This window comes from Perognathus longimembris, chromosome 10 (genome assembly GCF_023159225.1).
Source record: "Perognathus longimembris pacificus isolate PPM17 chromosome 10, ASM2315922v1, whole genome shotgun sequence".
NCBI lineage: Eukaryota > Metazoa > Chordata > Mammalia > Rodentia > Heteromyidae > Perognathus > Perognathus longimembris.
The window spans coordinates 36314727-36333669 of NC_063170.1; the positions used below are offsets into that span (position 1 = coordinate 36314727).

General features: G+C 48.0%; 2 protein-coding genes across 6 annotated transcripts in view; one reads left to right on the top strand and one right to left on the bottom strand.

Moving 5' to 3' along the window:
• The window catches only part of Chdh (choline dehydrogenase), a 32250-nt gene extending 30212 nt beyond the window's left edge, over positions 1-2038 (top strand). Inside the window, exon 8 of the mRNA XM_048355823.1 lies at positions 326-2038. Coding sequence (XP_048211780.1) covers positions 326-744 — 419 coding nt within the window. The 3' untranslated portion in view covers positions 745-2038. The remainder of the gene's footprint in view (positions 1-325) is intronic.
• Positions 2039-3790: 1752 nt separating this feature from the next.
• Positions 3791-18943, bottom strand: part of Cacna1d (calcium voltage-gated channel subunit alpha1 D) — a 329930-nt gene continuing 314777 nt past the window's right edge. For all 5 annotated transcript variants that reach the window (XM_048355818.1, XM_048355817.1, XM_048355821.1 and 2 more), the window contains 5 exons: positions 17897-18046; positions 13836-13999; positions 9872-9993; positions 7103-7423; positions 3791-6641 (listed from right to left, as the gene is read on the bottom strand). In XM_048355818.1, coding sequence (XP_048211775.1) covers positions 6348-6641; positions 7103-7423; positions 9872-9993; positions 13836-13999; positions 17897-18046 — 1051 coding nt within the window. In that variant the 3' untranslated portion in view covers positions 3791-6347. The remainder of the gene's footprint in view (positions 6642-7102; positions 7424-9871; positions 9994-13835; positions 14000-17896; positions 18047-18943) is intronic.

Sequence of the window (18943 nt, forward strand, 5' to 3'; positions counted from 1 at the left end):
CAGCATGATCTAGTTTGGAAGCAGGTTATATTTCCGGGCCTCCTCCTTTGCAGGGAGCAAAAAGGAGACTTCTTCGTTGGGCAGGTCTTGCCCCCTGATGGAATGGGGCACTCACATTCCCATGGTGGCAGAGCTTGGGTTCTTATCCTGTGTTCTAGAGGAGTCAGACCATCTTTGTGGTCATCCAACCACTGATGGGCAGGTGGCAAGTACCATGTCCCTGAACTTTAGCCTCCAGAAACTTGCAGAGCCTCTCCATGCCGTGAATCTCCTAGTAGGCTAGCATGTTAAGAGGAGGGCCTCACTCATCTCTTTTCCTCCACAGAAACTGATGTTGAAGACTTTCGTCAGTGTATAAAGCTGAGCAGAGAAATTTTTGCGCAGGAAGCCCTTGCTCCCTTCCGGGGAGAAGAGATCCAGCCAGGAAGCCATGTCCAGTCAGATAAAGAGATTGATGCCTTTGTGCGGGCAAAAGTTGACAGTGCCTACCATCCCTCATGCACCTGTAAGATGGGCCAGCCTTCTGATCCCACTGCCGTGGTGGATCCACAGACCAGGGTCCTTGGGGTGGAAAACCTCAGGGTCATCGATGCCTCCATCATGCCCAGTGTTATCAGTGGCAACCTGAATGCTCCCACAATCATGATTGCAGAGAAAGCAGCTGACATTATTAAGGGACAGCCTGCACTCTTGGATAAGGATGTCCCTGTCTACAAGCCCAAGACCCTAGCCACCCAGCGCTAAGGCAGCCACTGCCTGACAATGATTAAAGAAGCCAAGAGGACTGACTGCCCAGCACAGCCATAACTCCAAATGCCATTGCTTCAAACTGTCTGGAGCATCCACTCAGGGCTATCTGGGTAATGTTTTAGGAAATGGGACTAGTACTGACCAGTCAACACTTTGCTGAGCATTTCCTCTGTGGGCCCCTCCTTTTCACCTCCTGAGGGGACAGCAAAGGGAAGGGAGGCCAGTAGAAGAGGGTTAACCCCTGCCATTTCCTTGTCTCATGTCCACCTGGCCTCCAATTCAGGGTCCCTGAATTTAAGACAGCCCCTGAACTATTAGTCTTTGAGACTCACAAGGTTCCTCACAGAAGGGGCATCCTCATCTCAAGCTGCAAGCTTTATTTAGCTCAGGCCAAGAGCCATGCAAGAGTAAGCGTGGCTTGGGCTGCACATTGCCTCAGGTGGAGGAAATCTGGGCTTTCTTTTCCTCTCATCATCTCTCCACTCACTGTCTCAAAGTGAGGCTGGTGCAGGGGCTCTGTCAGGTGACTGAGGGATTCTAGTTCTTAAGAGCCTCTAAGAGAAGCCTCTTGAGCCTGTTCAAGTAGGGCCTCACTAGCAAAGATTTCAGGAGTTAATATTGTAAAACACCAAATCCTAGAGCCAACCCCACATAACAGGCCCCCTCTCCACACAGAGGCATCAAGCCCCACATGACCTTTCCCAGAGGCCCTGGGAAGCAGCCCAGCAGCTGGAAATGCCCAGCAGGCAGGTCAAGTGAATTCCTATTCTTTAGACATCCACAGGAACAGACTGGATGGTACTGGGCCTGATGGAAAGCAGGGAAGTACAACTGAAAGCAAAAGTTTATCTATGAAGATTTGAGTTTTCATGGGGGAAAATCATACAAATAACATTTACACACACTCTTTGATATGTAACTTTCTTAAGAGTTTGGTAATATAATAATCCAGGAACTTATTTTTAAATGGACACACCAAGAGATTAAAAGTGAAATGAATTTTGGGTCGGGCTTTCTGAAGATGTTCAAACCCCACCATCTATAGCAGAGAAGAAAAACGAATTGACACATGGAAACCTGAACACAGTGCTGGACTCAGAAAGAGGAGGGGAAAACCAGCAAGGACTCCAGGCCTCAAATGTGGAATGGGTTGAGGAAACTTGGAGGGTCCATGGCCACAACTGAAATTTCTGAGAAAAACCTTCCAGAAATAGTTTATTACACTTATAAGTATACTGATAAAGTGTAATAGAAAACTATTACACTTCTTTAAAAACTTTAGGTCTTGAATTACCTGTATCTTGTTTGTTCCTGTTCCAAGAGATGGTTAAAAACCAAAATTGTAGGTCTGCCAAGAGATTCTCCTAGAGCAGGTTCTCCATCTGGCCCATGGCACCTGGCTGCAGCTGCCCGTCTGTTAGGCTTGGGAGATACCCATAATGGTGCAGGAATAGTGGAGGACTTGGGTGCCAGCCACACTGCCCTGAAGACCTCATGCCCCCCTTCCCCCCCCACTCCAGAAGGGGGGTGCAGATTCTAGGAAGGAGTAAATAAAAGGTGAGACATGTGTAAAAGGACTGAGGATGGCTATAGGTGGGGCAGGTGACAGTTCTACCATCTCTATGCCCTCAGTATCAGACTCTGAGACAATGGCTGATTCAGACCAGCAGCTGTAATTTAAGTAAAGTATAATAACCTGTCCAGCGTGCTGTTTACTTGCAACCAGGCCCCTCCCTCATTTTTGTGTGCTGAGGCCTGTTCTGCATAATCAAAGACAGCCACACAAGGAAATGAGGTTCAGAAGAAACAAGTGTCATGTGTCAACTCAAGCAGGGTTCTGACACAGAACCCCAAACTATGAAGAGGTCTGTATGTGATCCCTGATGGGCCAGCATGGTTCCTCCCATTTCCAGCTGCAGGCTGAATGACAGACTTAAATGTGGGTCCCTCACAGTGCCAAATGCACACAGGAAGTTCCACTGGAAGTTCCACTGCTGAATGGGGAGCCTGTCATCCAGGCGAGAGGCCATGGGCTGAGAGAAGGTGCTCATTTGCTCTATAAAGTAGCGTGCATAACAGGCTCCATTCGTGTTAGTCTCATAGGGAATCAGGTAGACTCAGCTAGCTTGGCACCTTGGCAAAACTTGTCAAAATGAAACCGCTTTGCAAAAACTGGTTGGAAAGGTCAGAAGGTGCCAAATGTGCTGGGAGTTCTGACTTCACCCGCAGCATTGAAAAAGCCTGTGTGTGCTTGGCTGTGTCCTCAGAAGGTGTACCTAATAGAATAAAGGACAGGCCATGGGGAGGGACAGCCAGCATGACCAGAAAGGGTGAGTCCTAGAAGGGGGGGGGGTGAGGTACCACCCAGGAGAAAGCTGCCGAGTCATTTCCATAAATTCAAATACATTCTTCTCTCTAGCCCAAAAGTTTTTTTTTTTCATATTTCCACTGATAAACCAACTTGACAGATCTAATAGAAAGGTTGTTTTGCCTTTTTAACCTCTTAAAAAAATTAGGGATGGGCTGGGAATATGGCCTAGCGGCAAGAGTGCTAGCCTCACATACATGAAGCCCTGGGTTCGATTCCCCAGCACCACATATACAGAAAACAGCCAGAAGTGGCACTGTGGCTCAAGTGGCAGAGTGCTAGCCTTGAGCAAAAAGAAGCCAGGGACAGTGCTCAGGCCCTGAGTCCAAGCCCCAGGACTGGCCAAAAAGAAAAAAAAAAATTAGGGGAAAAAATACATGCCCTGCACATTAGCCCTGGCTGGCCCCTCCAGGATGTCTTTAGGCCCCTTCACCTGCCCGCTCAGTACCAGAAGAGAGAGACCAAATAACATAGCCTTCCAACAAACAACAGCAGGGGTGGAGTTAGTTTTTGAGTGGAGAGACCAGATAGGGAGTTGAGGCTCTAACATGTGACATGAGCCCTGTGGCAAACTAGTTTCTATAAGCAATCAGCCAGTCTTAACAAGAAAAGCCTGTAAAGAAATGCAATTGGCAAAGACACTTTAGACTGTGAGAAGGAACAGTTTTTTGGCTTCTTTTAAGAGCAGGACTACCATAACCTTAAGACCTGCTCATCCTAGCCTTCAGCATAGTCTGTGATTCAACAGGTTTGGGAAGGAAGCCCTGGCTAAGCAGGGTTCCACTGTCTGGATGGAAACTGACCACACTTTGAACAGAAGTGATTCCTAGTTAGGTTCTCACTGTTGATTGGTAGTTAAGTCATAGTAGCCATGTCTACCTCAAGGTATATTATAAACACAAGATTAAAGAAACCAGATGTACTATTTCTATGGATACAATCATTTTTGGGGGTAGGGAAGGGAAACCAAAAAAGTAGAGAAATTCCATTTTAAAAACTCTTCCTAAAGCAAAGGAAAAAAAATCATGCTCTACAACTCCAAATTTTTCTTACAAAGAGAAATTTAATATAAGGTGAGAAGTTGAATTAGACTCAAAGCAGACAGATACCGAGGGGTGGCACAGCCTGTAAACCCGCCAGTGATTCAGGAATGACTTTAGAAAAGATCAGTGTCTGTCCCACAACACACACTGTGGGGATGGTGGGTTTGGCCTGATGTTAAGCCACAGAGTCCAAGGTAATGTTGATGGTGGATTAGCCCTTTAGGAGAAGCAGTGCTCTCTGCAGCTGAATTAAGTTACCTTGAAGGAGCTGGATAACAAAAAAGCTACCTGATTCCAAAGCTGCGGCGAGAACACCTGCCCCCCGGAAGCTCTCACGGGCAAAGCCAGCTCTGCGAGTTGAGCTCCTGGATACAATGAAATTATTACACACTCTTATTCTGAAGAACATTTTAATTAAAAAAAAAGGCTTTATGTCAGGAAGTAGTCATTTACAAACCTTGAAGAGTTTTTGCCTGGATCTGGAGTAAGAATGTCTTACGAAGAGGTCTGAGAGGTCTTCATAACAAAGTATTATTTACAAAAAAAAATTGACAGGTTGTCTATGTAGTAAAAAAATTGGAACCCAGATTATGACCTGTCTTTTTTCATTGCAGAGAGTCCCTGCCTAGGTAATTTGATGACATCAGCAGGGTTCTGTTAACAGGAAAGGAAGCCTTGACAATCTTAACGATCCCCAGTGGGAAGCACACAGTTGGAGTGACTGCACTCTCCTGAAAGCTTCAGCCCTCATTCAGTTGCATATAACAGCTATCATAAGGAACACAGGCGGCACAGCGACTTTTAGTAAAAGGCAACAGGACAATGTCAACAGACCCTGACATTCTAACCCTATGGGTCACCATGGTGCTCCCTCCACCCCTACCCCAACATCCCATAGTCCTTAAAACAGGCAACAGGGCCAGTCTCTGGGATGAGCGTGGACGTGCTTCATTTACCTATGTGATTATTTTCACAACAGATATGCACAAACAGCCTGGGTAGACAACTGAGAAAAACCAGACTCATGGATGCCTGGGGTAGAGAGTAGGCCAACTGGACCCACTCTATAACTTCTAAAGTAAAAGCAAACCTAGACAGTTGCAACCCATAGTGAACAGAAGGTACAATATAAAAAAAAAAATCATAGAACTTTTGCCCAAAGAAAAGACTGAAAATAGTCATCTTATATATCTTGTGTAAAGATAGGTTTATAGTGACTCAAAATATTTTAGAAAAATTTCTGTAGTGTCAAGTTCTGTCGAACTCAAAATTTAACACCCCTCCCCAAGAATTTTCACTAAATAAGTGAGAATCGGCTCTATTTCTTCTACTTCTGTATAGCCCAAGTAAAAATACTAATCATTTCTAGATTTGGGTGGGAAACTACAATTGTTAGGACCCATGGATATTGCTGCAGTTCAAATACAGTACAATAATTACAAAATATAGACCATCTCTTTACAAATACAAAGTGTAGTATATTACAAGTCATGTACAGTAAATCTATATTTTAAACAAACTAGCGTATCTAAGTTTACCTGGTTGCAAGTGCATTATTATTCCAGTTTACAGCTGCCCTTAGCATGACAGTCAGAACTGACCATCCAAGTGATGTTCTCTTGTGTAAACTGGCATCACATAACAGAAAACCTGTCAAGTCCTGCTCCCCACTGGAGATGACCACTGGTAGCTAGGTTCCGATACACACTATATTTCAGAATAGCTGAACAGGAACCAGGAAGCAGTGTTTCAGGGGGAGGAGTTTAAAAACAGATATGCTGGGCCTGGTGAGTATCTGATATGCTGTACTGATAACTGAGGTAATGACACAGGTGTGGTCATCGTCATCACCTTTCACCTTCCCCACTGTGCTGACAGGTGCCCTGGGTGTAGGGAGACACGGAGGTGGACTCCTTGGAAGTCCATCTGGACCTTCGGGCAGGGCTGGGCTGCCCTTCCTCACCTACCCTCTGGAGGTGGCTGGGCCTGCTGTCTCCTGCAGCTGGGCCTGAGCACACAGCACACTGTGTGCTCTGCTGGGACCCTGGGAACCTGTTCCTACCAGGTTTATGGCTTCCTGGAGGCATGACCTCACTTGTACAGAAATCAAATTGAGTGTTTCCTCCCAACTAGTGCCTAAACTTTTCCTAACCACGAGGCACTTTTCCCTAGCCCTCCCTCTGAGGCTACAAGGTGGTGATACAGATCATTTCATCTGCCAAGTCCTCCTCTTCTTGCCTGGGGTCTGGCTCCTCATCACTGTAGCCAGGACCAAAGTCTTGGAGCTCATAGTCCTGCCCATGTGCCCCAGGGCCCACATCCCCATTGGCTCGAGGACACACATTCCCATTGAGCAGCGTGCTAGCAGCACTCTCCATCTCATCGATGGTTAAGTCACAGGCATCGGCAATTTCGTGTTTTGTAGCTGACACAAATTTTGGGTCCCTTGCGTAGCGTCCCAAGCCTTCTGATATCAGGACCTATACAGGAAAGAGAATTAATGACACAATAGAAGGCTTCGGGGAGGGGACTTAAGCACTCCCTGCCATGTACTTTAGGGACTCAGCCCAACTGTACTACTTGACTTCAGACCTGACACTGACTGTAAAGGGCCTCAGCTTTGAAAAATGTCATGGACCAAAAAGCTCTACATGGTCCAGCAGAGGTGAAAACCATCAAGGAACCGTGGCACACATAGGTAATGCCAGCTGCTGAACACAGAATGCCAGTGCAGTTCATTGATTTAGACTAGGTGTGGTGGGCATTTTTCACTTAGTCCCTAAGTACTACTTCTGCTGCTAAGAAGCATCCGCCTAAGGTAGTCTGGCTGCAGGGCTCACCCCCATGACCACAATGTTCTCTGCATATGGCTGGCCCTCCATTGTTCCACCATGTCGCCCATGGGTCCCCTTGTCCTCTTGTGGCCAAGAGCCATACTCACTGCCTCCACCAGGCTGTCTGCGCTCCTCTGCTTGTCACTGTTTTTGTTTCTGAAGCTGCTGGGGACAGTCAGGCTGGCTGGAGTGAAAGTCCGATAGGAGATGTCTGGCTCATCTGTGTACCAGGAGCTGCGGTGCAGGGATGGAAGGCTGCCATTGACTTGGTCCAGTGACTCTGACCGCTCCACCTGAATCAAGGGTGTGTAGCACGGGGTCCAGTCCTGGTATGGAGGGGTCGCTGGAGGGGTGACCCATGACCGGGTTGAGTGGCTTGGTGAGTACTTCTGGGCTTTACTGGAATCAAGGCCTGCAACTGCCATGATCTAAAGAGAAAGGGGAGAGTGGACAGAACGTGGTCCTCAGAGGTCTAGGACTCAGGCCTCTTTAAAGAGCCCAAACAGTATGGGGCTGCTATTCAGGAGCAATCCACAGCACTACTTCAAAAGGATGCAAACACACTGGAGAAACTTCAGTGAACTGCACGGCAGCTTTGGTTTCCCAATAGTTTCCTTTCCCCACCCCCCACCCCCAAAGCCAAAATGCATTTCCTAGAACTGTGTGCATGGAATTTTCATGGACTAAATCCTACAGTTGCTTCAAAATGATGGAAGGTCAGGAAAGTGAGCAAGCTGGTGTATGAATATACCACCCAGGAAATTCTGGGTTTCAATAAGAAAGGACGTTCAGGGGAAACAGAGGATTCCAGTTCATGCAGGGAAACATCTGGATCTCTTCACTTTAGTGTGGGATATCCTGTATTTGCATGAGCCCTGCTTCCCACACTTCCACTACGGCAGATACACCTCAGGATACCCACTCCGCAGAGAGGAGGTCGAGGTCTGTCTGTGCCAACAGCTCATATCCACAGCCAAATACAAAGTGATGATCATCCCAGGGCAGGGGTGGGGAGGCATCTGGGACTGGGGAGTGGGTGCATGTGCCCCATAAAGACCTCTATGCCTGCTGGGCACTAGTGGCTCACACCTGTAATCCTACCCACTTCGGAGGCTGAGATCTGAGGATTGAGGTTCAAAGCCAGCCCAGGCAGAAAGTCTGTTAGACTCTTATCTCCAATTAACTACCAGAAAACTGGAAGTGGCGCTGTAAGGCTGAAGAGCTAAGGGACAGTGCCCAGGCCCAGAGTTCAAGCCCCATGACTGATTTTTAAAAAAAAGACCTTTATGCCTGCTTAACTCATGGCCTCTGTTAGCCTGGGCAGAGTCAGGTACAGTGATTCAGGCCTGTGATCCTAGCCACTCAGGAGGCTGAGATCTGAGGATAGAGGTTCAAAGCTATCCCTGGCAGACAAATCTGTGAGACTCATGTCCGGTTAACCAGAAAAGGCCAGAACTTCCGATGTGGTTCAAGTAAGAGAATGCCAGCCATGAGTGAAAAAGCTGAGTGGAGAGCTTGAGGACATAAGTTTTAAACCCTAGTGTTCTCTCTCTCTCTCTCTCTCTCTCTCTCTCTCTCTCTCTCTCTCTCTCTCTCTCTCCCTCTCTCTCCTCCACCCCCTTCAGCAGAGAAATAACAAACTGGAAGAGAGATCTGAATAGAAAATCTGACACAGCCACTGAGTCTTTATGTTTCTAGGAACCTTGCAGAGACTTGGCTTGCCACTCGACTGGCCGTGTGCTGATGCATGGCGTTCTCCTTCACCATGCGCCAGACCCAGCAAACACAGACAGCATTTCTGATTAGATAGTTTCAGAAAGAAAAAGAAGCAAATTTCAGTTAATATATTTGTAAACACTTGCATATCATCTAATATATTAACTGAAATATGGTAGATTCAAGAGAGATCTCAAATAGTGTAATTTCTTAGCAAGGCAAAAGCAGATGAACACCAGGAAATGGGCACCTGAAAGGGGTGGGGAGGGGACATGGGACGAGGGCTGGACAAATGAAGGAGGGGGGAGGATGCTGTCAAGAATTTCCAAAAGTGAAAGTAAGCAGTAGGTTGGGAGGGATGCGTGAGAGTGTTGAAAGAGGTGCATGGTAAGCACTGTATTCGTAAACTGTGTTAAATGGCATCTCCTTGGTGTAAGTACTTAAAAATAATAAAAAAAAATTTTTTTTTAGGCCAGTCCAGGGCTTTGGACTCAGGGCCTGAGCACTGTCCCTGGCTTCTTTTTGCTCAAGGCTAGCACTCTGCCACTTGAGCCACAGCGCCACTTCTGGCCATTTTCTGTATATGTGGTGCTGGGGAATTGAACCTAGGACCTTCTGTATACGAGGCGAGCACTCTTGCCACTAGGCCATATCCCCAGCCCCTAATAAAAAAATTTTTAAGAACAGAAAATAAGCCATCTTCTTATCCTGAGGCAGAGCCCTGGGTGAGTGGGCTCTGGGTCACCGGCTGCCTCGCACCCAGCCACCCCTCTCATGGGCAGATGGCTCCTCTGACTCATTCTGAAGACCACGAGGCCCATACACAGAGCCTGTGAGCAGAGTGGCGGGATGAACGACTTCTCTTCCCAGAACAAAGAAAGCACAGCAGCAATCATTAGGAGTCTGCGGCTTGCATCATATTAAAGACCTGTCCTCACCTCTGGAAAGGGCATGGGGAGAAAAGGGTTTAGAAGCTGGTCACTACTTCTCCTGTGGAGCTCCTGAGAACTGAGGGCTGGAAGATATAATTAGGAGGGCTGTTCCAAGACCTGGACCAAACTGGAGGTGAAAGTTCCCTCCTTCCCTCTAGGTGCCAGCAGCCAAGGGGTAGGGCCCACACCTGGCAGGGCCTGGGCAGAGGCAGAGGCAGGGCAGCTTACCTGCTGCTGCATCAGGTGCAGAGGCAGAGCAGCACGGTGGGGGAGCGCAGGTGACAGTGGGACCTCCTCCTGGCTGCTCTGTCTGCGCAGGCACTCGAAATTGAAAGAGGATCTCCGATGGGCTGAGAAGTGAAAGAACATCGAGCATGCTGAGCAAGGGCTGAGAAGTGAAAGCACACGTTGTGCATGCTGAGCAAGCCCCCGGGCACCATCTTAGGAGTCAGTATATCCAAAAGATGGAATGACAGAAGGAATTATGTAGTGAGGACCCTCAACTCAGGGAAAGTATGAGGTGGGGAAAGGACAAAGGAAGCATCTTACCCGAAAGATTTCTGTTTTTGACACTACTACTATCTGTACTCCAGGCATTGTGCTTGCTTAGGCAGGGCTCTAGCACTAACCATGCCTCCAGGCCCCCTTTTTTTTTTTGCATTGACTATTTTAAGAGAGGGTCTTGATTTCTGCCTAGGCTTATACCTGGACTTTGATTTCACTTCCTAGTCTCTTCCACTGAGATATAATCCTGTGGACTTCTGTTTGGGCTGGCCTGGAACTGAGGTGTGCCACTATTCCCACCTATTGGTTGAAAGAGTTTTAATGTATGCCCACACTGGTCTTGAACTACTAACCTCCCATTCTTGGCCTCCTAAGTAGCTGGTGTGAGTCACTGGTGCCCCACTGAGAGCTTTTTTTTTTCTTTTGGCCAGTCCTAGGCGGTGAACTCAGGGCCTGAGTACTGTCCCTGGCTTCTTTTTTGCTCAAGGCTAGCACTCTGCCGCTTGAGCCACAGCGCCACTTCTGGCCATTTTCTGTATATATGGTGCTGAGGAATCGAACCCAGGGCCTCATGTATACAAGGCAAGCACTCTTGCCACTAGGACATATTCTCTTTTTTAAGTGCAAATTAATTACTTTTAAATGTTTGCCTGTTTTCAGACAGCCTAGAGGACACTGATCGGAGTCTGAATCCATAGACATATCACAGGGAACAAGGACAAGGGTTGCTCTACAATCTCACATTTCCTAACTATATCTTTTTTTTTCCTTACACATAACAAGTGTTTCTGGTGCTCTGTGAGTATGTTTTAAAGGGAAGGATTCTTCTTGTCTTCACAGCCCAACCAGACAACAAGTAAACTCTTCTGCTGGGAAAGACCAAGTGATAGGAAATAAAAAAATGAAAGCAATCACCTTTCCCCCTGACAGTCATATCTCAGAACTAACTGTCCTTGCTCCCCTCCCCTTTCCTCTGAGCAAATACACCTGATGGTCTTAGAAGACAGCATGCGACTAAGGCCACGTCTGATGCTGATGCCCCTGGCAGACACAGATGCTGTTGAAACCCTGAAACTCTCTACTCAAGGTAAGATTGCTCTTGTATTCTGCCTCTATCTCACCCCACTTCTATCTGCCCTGTCTTAATTCACTTTTTAAAATTTAATTAATTTATTAATTGAACACAAATTTTTTTGACAAGGTGTTGTGCAAAAAGGGTACAGTTACATAGTAGGGCAGTGTGTACATTTCTTGTGATAGCTTACGCCCTGTTTTTCTTTCCCTTCTCTATGAATTCACTTTTTGAGACACCATTTCCTCTTCAGTTGGACTGAAGGAGACTTGGTTGCCCTTCCCATGTTTTCTTCCCAAATAAAACCTGTTGGATTGTTGAGTTTGCCTTTCTGCTCTTTTTCTTTGCTTACACAAAGCCTCCTAGCACTGAAGAAGCAAAGAGCAGCTGAAAGCACATACCTTCTGCTGACAGCCGTCCTCACAGAGTGAGGATGACAAGAGAATACACAACTATCAGCTTCACAGGACAGAAGCTCAGGGCATCAGTCTGAGTTCTGGGGCCCTTTGTCAGAGCCAGAGGCTTTTCCTCCTGAAAGTTCCCCTTTACCCTTACAAGGGTTGGCTTCAGCGCATCCTACCTGCACTTTACAAGGCGGCAGCTATTTTATTTCAACTTTTTCTTCCTTGTTCTCTGCTGTCTAAGTTCACAGTACATTACCTAGCACCAAAAAACTCCCTAAGCCTGGGGAATATCAGAGTTCCTGCCCTGGGGACTACCAGGGCCTGCCCCTGAGAGCCTCCTGGAGCTGCACACGAAGCTGTGAACAAGGATCCAGATTGTGCCCTAGGCTGGCCATGCCCAGCACACCTCCCAGGTGGTGCCCATGTGAAACAGACAGCTGCCTTTCTCAAAACATCTCCTCCCAGGGGCCACCCAGCTTGCTACAGAGCACACGCTTTCCTTGCCAGTGTCAGGTCTAGGAACTAAGATCTGGGGGCCAACCAGGGGTTCAGAGCCAGGAAACAACACTGCCTCCCACAAGCATAGTGGTTTTTTTTCTATTTATTTATCTTGAACAGTCTCCAGGCCCCCTCATCTGGCAATCTCTTCCAGTGGTCTCTGGAAGATGCAGTTGTCCACTGTGGCTGAGGACATTTAGACCACAGTTAAGTATTCTCCTGCATGTGCTCTGAGCTGCCCCATAGCAAAGCTAATCCCCTTCCAGATGAAGCAGGTGACTGTTTTTACCCAGCCAGGATCTAGTACTGGCTGGGTTGAGGATGGTGGCAGAAAGGGGGTGGGGACTACAAAGGCAGGGGGCCTCCCTGGTCTTAATCTGCACCTCTTTTATCTAATATTTATGGGAAATGGAATGGCTCCATTCAGTAGTAAGCATTTAAGGCTGACCAATTAAATATTAACTATGGAAATGGGGTCTGATTCCACAACCCTGCAGGCCAGGACAGCTGGAGTCAGTCACAGGGCCCCAGGGACCCCACTTTCTATTGTGTGGATGGTGGGCAGATTCAGCAGCCACTCTACCTTGGGCTGTTTTTGGGTGCAGATTAGAGCCCTGCTCAAAATTAAGCTTCATTCTCCAGAGACATCAGAAATGAATGTTCTTTAATCATCACCAAAATGTCCACGAATGCAGAATTTAACTACCCAGCCAGGAGCAACTGGCAGGAACTACAGCTGTAGCTGTCTATCCCTGCCCTGAGTTCCTTGCTTAATATGACCAGGATCTGACAGTGTTAGTTATAACTTGGAGGAAGGCAGGAGAGCCCCACCCCCTACCCCCCAGCAGGAAAGAGCCTCTGGTCCCAGGAGAGTGCCTATCCTAGAAGTACCCTCCAGGGCCAAAATCTGTCCTATAAGCTCAGGATCCTGAAATACCTGAGGCAAAGATGAAAGAAAGGGAGGAAAGCAGGATGGAAGGATAAGCCCCATTGGGGATAAATGAGAGTTGGAAACTAAGCTCCTCAAGGGCTCCGGAGAGGCAGGGGTTTGTAAGACAGGCCTGGGGGGCACACCTGGCTTAGACCTGAGCTCATCCTTCTCCTCAGAGGCTTGATTTCTTCATCATGGAAGAACAACAACAAAAGTACACTATGAGGGGCTGGGAACAAGGCCTAGTGTCAAGAGTGCTTGCCTTGTATACATGAAGCCCTGGGTTCAATTCCTTAGCACCACATATATAGAAAACGGCCAGAAGTGGCGCTGTAGCTCAAGTGACAGAGTGCTAGCCTTGAGCAAAAAGAAGCCAGGGATAGTACTCAGGCCCTGAGTTCAAGGCCCAGGACTGGCCAAAAAAAAAAAAAAAAAAAGTACACTATGTCTTTCCTATCTTTCCGGATACACCCAGGATCAAAGGTAACTACTATACCCACAAAAAGCCCCTTCTCAGATGAGTGTATGGGGAAATTTTAGGGCCACAAAGTGACTCTATTTATGCTCTTAGAGAGCCAATAACAGTGCTGAAATGGATTTTACTCCATTACAGGGCACCAGGCTATCAGGGAAAGGAAAGTGATGCACTGCCCATCTAGGGGAATGGTCTTGAAGAGTTCACATGGCATGACAAATTAATCTACCATATGCCTCTGTGGGGTGGGGAGATAGGCATGTTATCTGGAAGGCTTCACCCCAAACAAGAAAGAAATCTAGCCTTACATGTTGGGGTGGGAGGTAGTAGGCGTCGTCTTGGAGATCTCCGTGAGTCATAGCCAATGGGAAAGTCATCGTCATCCAAGTAGCCTTGGGGGTGATGGTAGCCTCGGGGCCTTTCAAAGTCCATGGTGCTACCTTGGTACCTGTTGTAGTAGCTGTAGTTTTGCCTGGTGGTCAGAGAGGGCCAAAGAGAAGGTACATGTGAGATTATGGGTAACAAGTCTGCAAACTCCCAGGGAGCCCCCCAGCCCCCCATGCATTCAGTAGGATTAGTGGAGAACAAGACAGATGTATTTCAAGGAGGATTCTAGATGTAGAGCATAAGAATGCTCAAGGATAGAGGCCTATGGTGAGTGCTGTGCTGGTCATTTCTGGGTCAGCTTCAGGCCCAGGGCAGATGCAATCACAGGGTATGTGAAGCCTGTCAGCTTGAACGACATCTTTTGGAGGCTCCTGCCTGAGAGTCTGCCCTCTGCCAGGCTGCTCACAGGGACACAGGTCCTGCTCCCAAAGAGCACGGGAAATACCATCATCACACCTACTAAATGCAGGCTGAAAAGCAGAAAGGACCCAGGCTAGCGAGGAACAAGCAGTGGGCCCCTGGGTGGGTTTCTCTTTTTATTTCTGGTGGCAGGGGCACATTTCAATTGTAGGGGGAAAATGGAGAGTTAAATGAGGCTCACAGGGATAGTGAAGGGACTCTTAGCAGTGGACATGGACATTGTGTAGCAAGCCCCTGTGGTCCATTTAGCTACCAATCTGTAGTTGTGAAATTCAGGTGTTTGAGAGAGGTAGAGGGAAGGACCACCTAAGTGGAAGTGAATTTAGTTCACTCCTGGGGGGGGGGTCATTGGGGTCACTTGGGGGTGAGGGGGCCTCAGGTTATGGTGAAGTGGTGATATATGATTCTGTTGACCTCTTGGCCTCTCATTCTCAGCAGAAGTACCTTGATGGGAGCAGGGGGCAGGGCCTGTGCATTTTGACCCCAGCTGAACTCAGGTTTTATCTCCCTAGTTTAAACAACAACAATAACAAAAACCCTCTCATGTCTCAGAAGATGGGGATCTGATTTTTGTTTTTTAAAGGCCTGGTGCTGGTGGCTCATGACTGTCATCCTAGCTACTCAGGAACCTGAGATCTGAGGATCTGCTTCAATGCCAACCTGGGCAGGAAAGTCTATGAGACTCTTACCTCCAATTAACCACCAGAAAACCAGAAGTGGTCATATGGCTCAAAGTGGTAGAGTGTTAGCTAGCCTTGAGTGAAAAAGCTCAGAGACAGCGCCCAGCCCCTGAGTTCAAGCCCCATGACTAACAACCACCTCTTTCCCCCACACCACACACACACAAAGAAGGCCCAGAAGGCCCAATCCACAAGTTCAGAGAACTCTTACTGAAGGTGAGGTGCCAGACCTTGAAGTCAGGCCCCACCACGTGAACCCCATTTTAGAATCGAACCCCGAGCCAATCAGATTTGTACCTGTGTTCTAATCTTGCTTGCACAGCTGATGGTTGTAACCTTGTTCTTTGCCTTTATAAGCCCTGTGTAATCACAGCTCGGGGCTTCCTCCTAACCTCCGCTGTGTCGGTGGGTAGGACGAGGCCCGAGTTGGCAGCTCGTTCAATAAACCCTTGCCTTGCTTTTGCATTTCGGAGTGTCTGAATCTTGGTGGTCTTCTTGGGGGTGGTCTTGCAACTTGGCACAACATTTGGGGGCTCGTCCGGGATAGCCCCAGAGACCCCGAGATCCCAGACTCCGAAGGTAAGAAAACAGCACTGTTCATTTGTCTTGTCCTGTAATTTGTCTGTCTGTTTTGCTTTTGCTTATACTTGTAGGGCGCGAGTCAGTTTGGTTTTTGGCCGGAACTGACCAGGAGGGCCTCCTAAACGAGACTCAACCCGCCCACCTTGTACTCGGGTCCACTCCTTCTGCACCCTTGCAGGAGGTTGTGGGCCAACTCGGGTCCACTCCTTCTTGCAGGAGGTTGTGGGCCAACTCGGGTCCATTCCTTCTGCACCCTTGTAGGAGGTTGTGGGCTAGCTTGGGAGAGCTCCAACTCGTAGCTTTTCTTAGGCCTGTGCGTTTTCCTCCTTTTGTATTAATTGTTTTATTTTTGTAGCCTTTTGGAAGAAATTTGGAAGTAAAATTGTCCTAAATAATTATTGCAAAGTGAGAAAAGGAGAATTATTAATTGTTTTGTTTTTGTAGCCTTTTGGAAGAAATTTGGAAGTAAAATTGTCCTAAATAATTATTGCAAAGTGAGAAAAGGAGAATTATGGCTACCAAAATGTTTAATTGCCATTCCAGCTTCTTTGTAGGTTTTTTGTAACAGTTTCCAGCAGGCCCACAGAGAAGCACAGGTGATTCCTACAAGTTTGTCGAGATCTACTACTGACCCTTAATAAGTTCCAGGTAAGACAGCATGCTTAAAAACTACTTCTGTGTGGACCACCTTGTTGCTTCTAATTGGAGTAAAGTGGCCTCTTATAAGACTCACTGATCTGAATCTGCGGTTCGAAGCCAGCCCGGGCAAAGAAAGGTCCCTGTGAGAGACTTGTCTCTAATCAGCCAGCAGAGTGCTGGGAACGGAGTGGTGTGGAGCTCAAAAGTGGTACGGTGCTAGTCTTGAGCTGGAGAGCTGAGGGACAGCACTCAGGCCCTGAGTCCAAGTCGAAAGTCACTCCTCCTGGGACAAAAGTGATGGAGCATCCAGAGGCAGTAAGCCACTGCTTGGATGGCAGAGATGGTGTCAGATCCTAGAGTCACTACTGTTGGCCTTTCAAAAGTTAAAGCCGGGAAGTCCTAGAAGAATGGTTCATAAGCATGCCTTTCCAATGCCCATGTCTGTCTACTGGGCAGGAATTTGCCTGTCATCTGTGATAGTGGTTAGTAAGGGTAAGTTTGTCAAATGAGAGGATAGATTAAAATCTCACCCCCCGCATTTACTCAAAGCCCTGACTGGCAGTAAGAATTTTAAGCTGATACATCTGTTTAGGAAAGAAAGCTTGTAGACCTGAGATTGTGTTGTGTCCTTATTGAGATCTGTTAAAGGCCTGTCAGCTTGCCAATGCCCCCAATCAACAGATTAACCACGGTGGAAGGGACCCTAGACGGCATCGCCACTTGGGTTCATTGCTTCCACGCCAGGCCAGCTGACCCCTTTGCCCTGGATGACAACTACCGTGATGGAACATGGGAGGTCTCCAAGCACCCAACTCAGCCGCTTTGCCTTCGTCTCAAGAAAAGAAAGTTAGACTGAGACTAAGGTTATAGGTTCCTGGCTAGGTAAGGTCTACGCCCCTGAGTCAGCCTGAAGAAATTACAGAAGATGGATGGTCTTCACCCATCAGCCCCCCTTTAAAATCAAGGGACCAGAGTTGTTTTTGGGAAGATGAGGCAGGATAAACTAGAGACATGCAGAACAGAGGTACAGAGAATATTCTTGTAAGAAATGGTGACAGGCCCTTTGGTTACTACATTGGGTCCTACTGGCCCATGCCTTACCTCTATATCATCCCCTAGACATGCAAGCCATTGAAATGGACAGAATGGAGCCATGATTGGCTCCCAAGGTACCAAAAAGAAAAAGGGGGAAATGAGGTGCCAGACCTTGAAGTCAGGCCCCACCACGTGAACCCCATTTTAGAATCGAACCCCGAGCCAATCAGATTTGTACCTGTGTTCTAATCTTGCTTGCACAGCTGATGGTTGTAACCTTGTTCTTTGCCTTTATAAGCCCTGTGTAATCACAGCTCGGGGCTTCCTCCTAACCTCCGCTGTGTCGGTGGGTAGGACGAGGCCCGAGTTGGCAGCTCGTTCAATAAACCCTTGCCTTGCTTTTGCATTTCGGAGTGTCTGAATCTTGGTGGTCTTCTTGGGGGTGGTCTTGCAACTTGGCACAACAAAGGGTCTCAGAGGCACTTAATAAGGCAGCAGATATGAGAACACAGCCTCCATTGCCCCTGGCCTGGAGCTTGGGCTCCTAATTTGCTTTCCAGAGGAAACCCTGGCTCCCTGAGCAGACTGAGGGATCGAGGGGAGGCTTCAGCTCTTGATTCCCTCACCTGCTCCAGGTAGGAGAGCTGTCATCTTCACAGTACTCCTCACTACTGAAATATTCCTGCTCCCCCAAGCAGCGTGGGTCCCTGAAGTAGCCATGTATCTCTGGATCTTCCCGGCAGATGGTTGGGAGCTGCTCATCTCCTGAGTCAGACCTGTGGTTAGGAGAGAGAACTGAGAGCCTGCGGGGTGGGGATGGCGCACAGCCCTCCAAGGGGATTCTGCCTCTCCCTCAACACCATGAGACTCGTGCAGGCCCCTGGCAATAATGCTGGGGGTGTCTGTAAGTATCCTGAGCAATGCTTGGCCAAGCCATTTTGTCCAGAAGCCTTGGGGCCTAAAGCACAAATCTAATTTGGAGAACAGCAAGAAGGACCTGGAACACTACACACAGTAGTCAGCAGTTCTGGGAAAAGACTCTGCTTTCCTCTCACCAATCACACCTTTGCCCCAGCTCCATCCAAGGTGACCTCAGAATCTGGAACAGAGAGCCTCTTCCATGATCAAAGCTGGCTGGCCAAGGAGCTCTGGATACTGCACCACAGGAGGTACTCATGGGAAATAGCTCCTGGAGGCCAAAAGCCGTCTTGTCCCAGGACTGGCACATTATCTCCCTGAAACAAGTTCCCTGGACTTGGGCCTCAGGCGAGCCAGCGGGCCCAGTGCCATCAGCCTTCTTTCCAAAGGAGGAGCCTGCTTCCTCAGCATACCTCAGGGGCTCCTGGCCTTCTCAGGAATAAAGCCAAAAGATGTACTCAGCCTTGTTTCAAACAAAAAATCATTTCTGCCCACAATTTGACCTCTGGTATAACACAGGCAATGGAATACACTACACACATGTTGGGGACCACAGGGCCATGCTCTTCTGAAGCAGGAACAAAAATCCTGGACCTTCCAAAGCATCCTGAGCTGCCCAGCTCCACAGCCAGGCTGCCAACAGTGGGCCTGAGACATGCCCACCAGTTCTAGGATGGCAAAAGAGTCTGCAAAGATATGGATGGAGAGGGCTCTTTTGTTAGAAAGAAGCAATGACCTCTGACCCCGGAGGACAC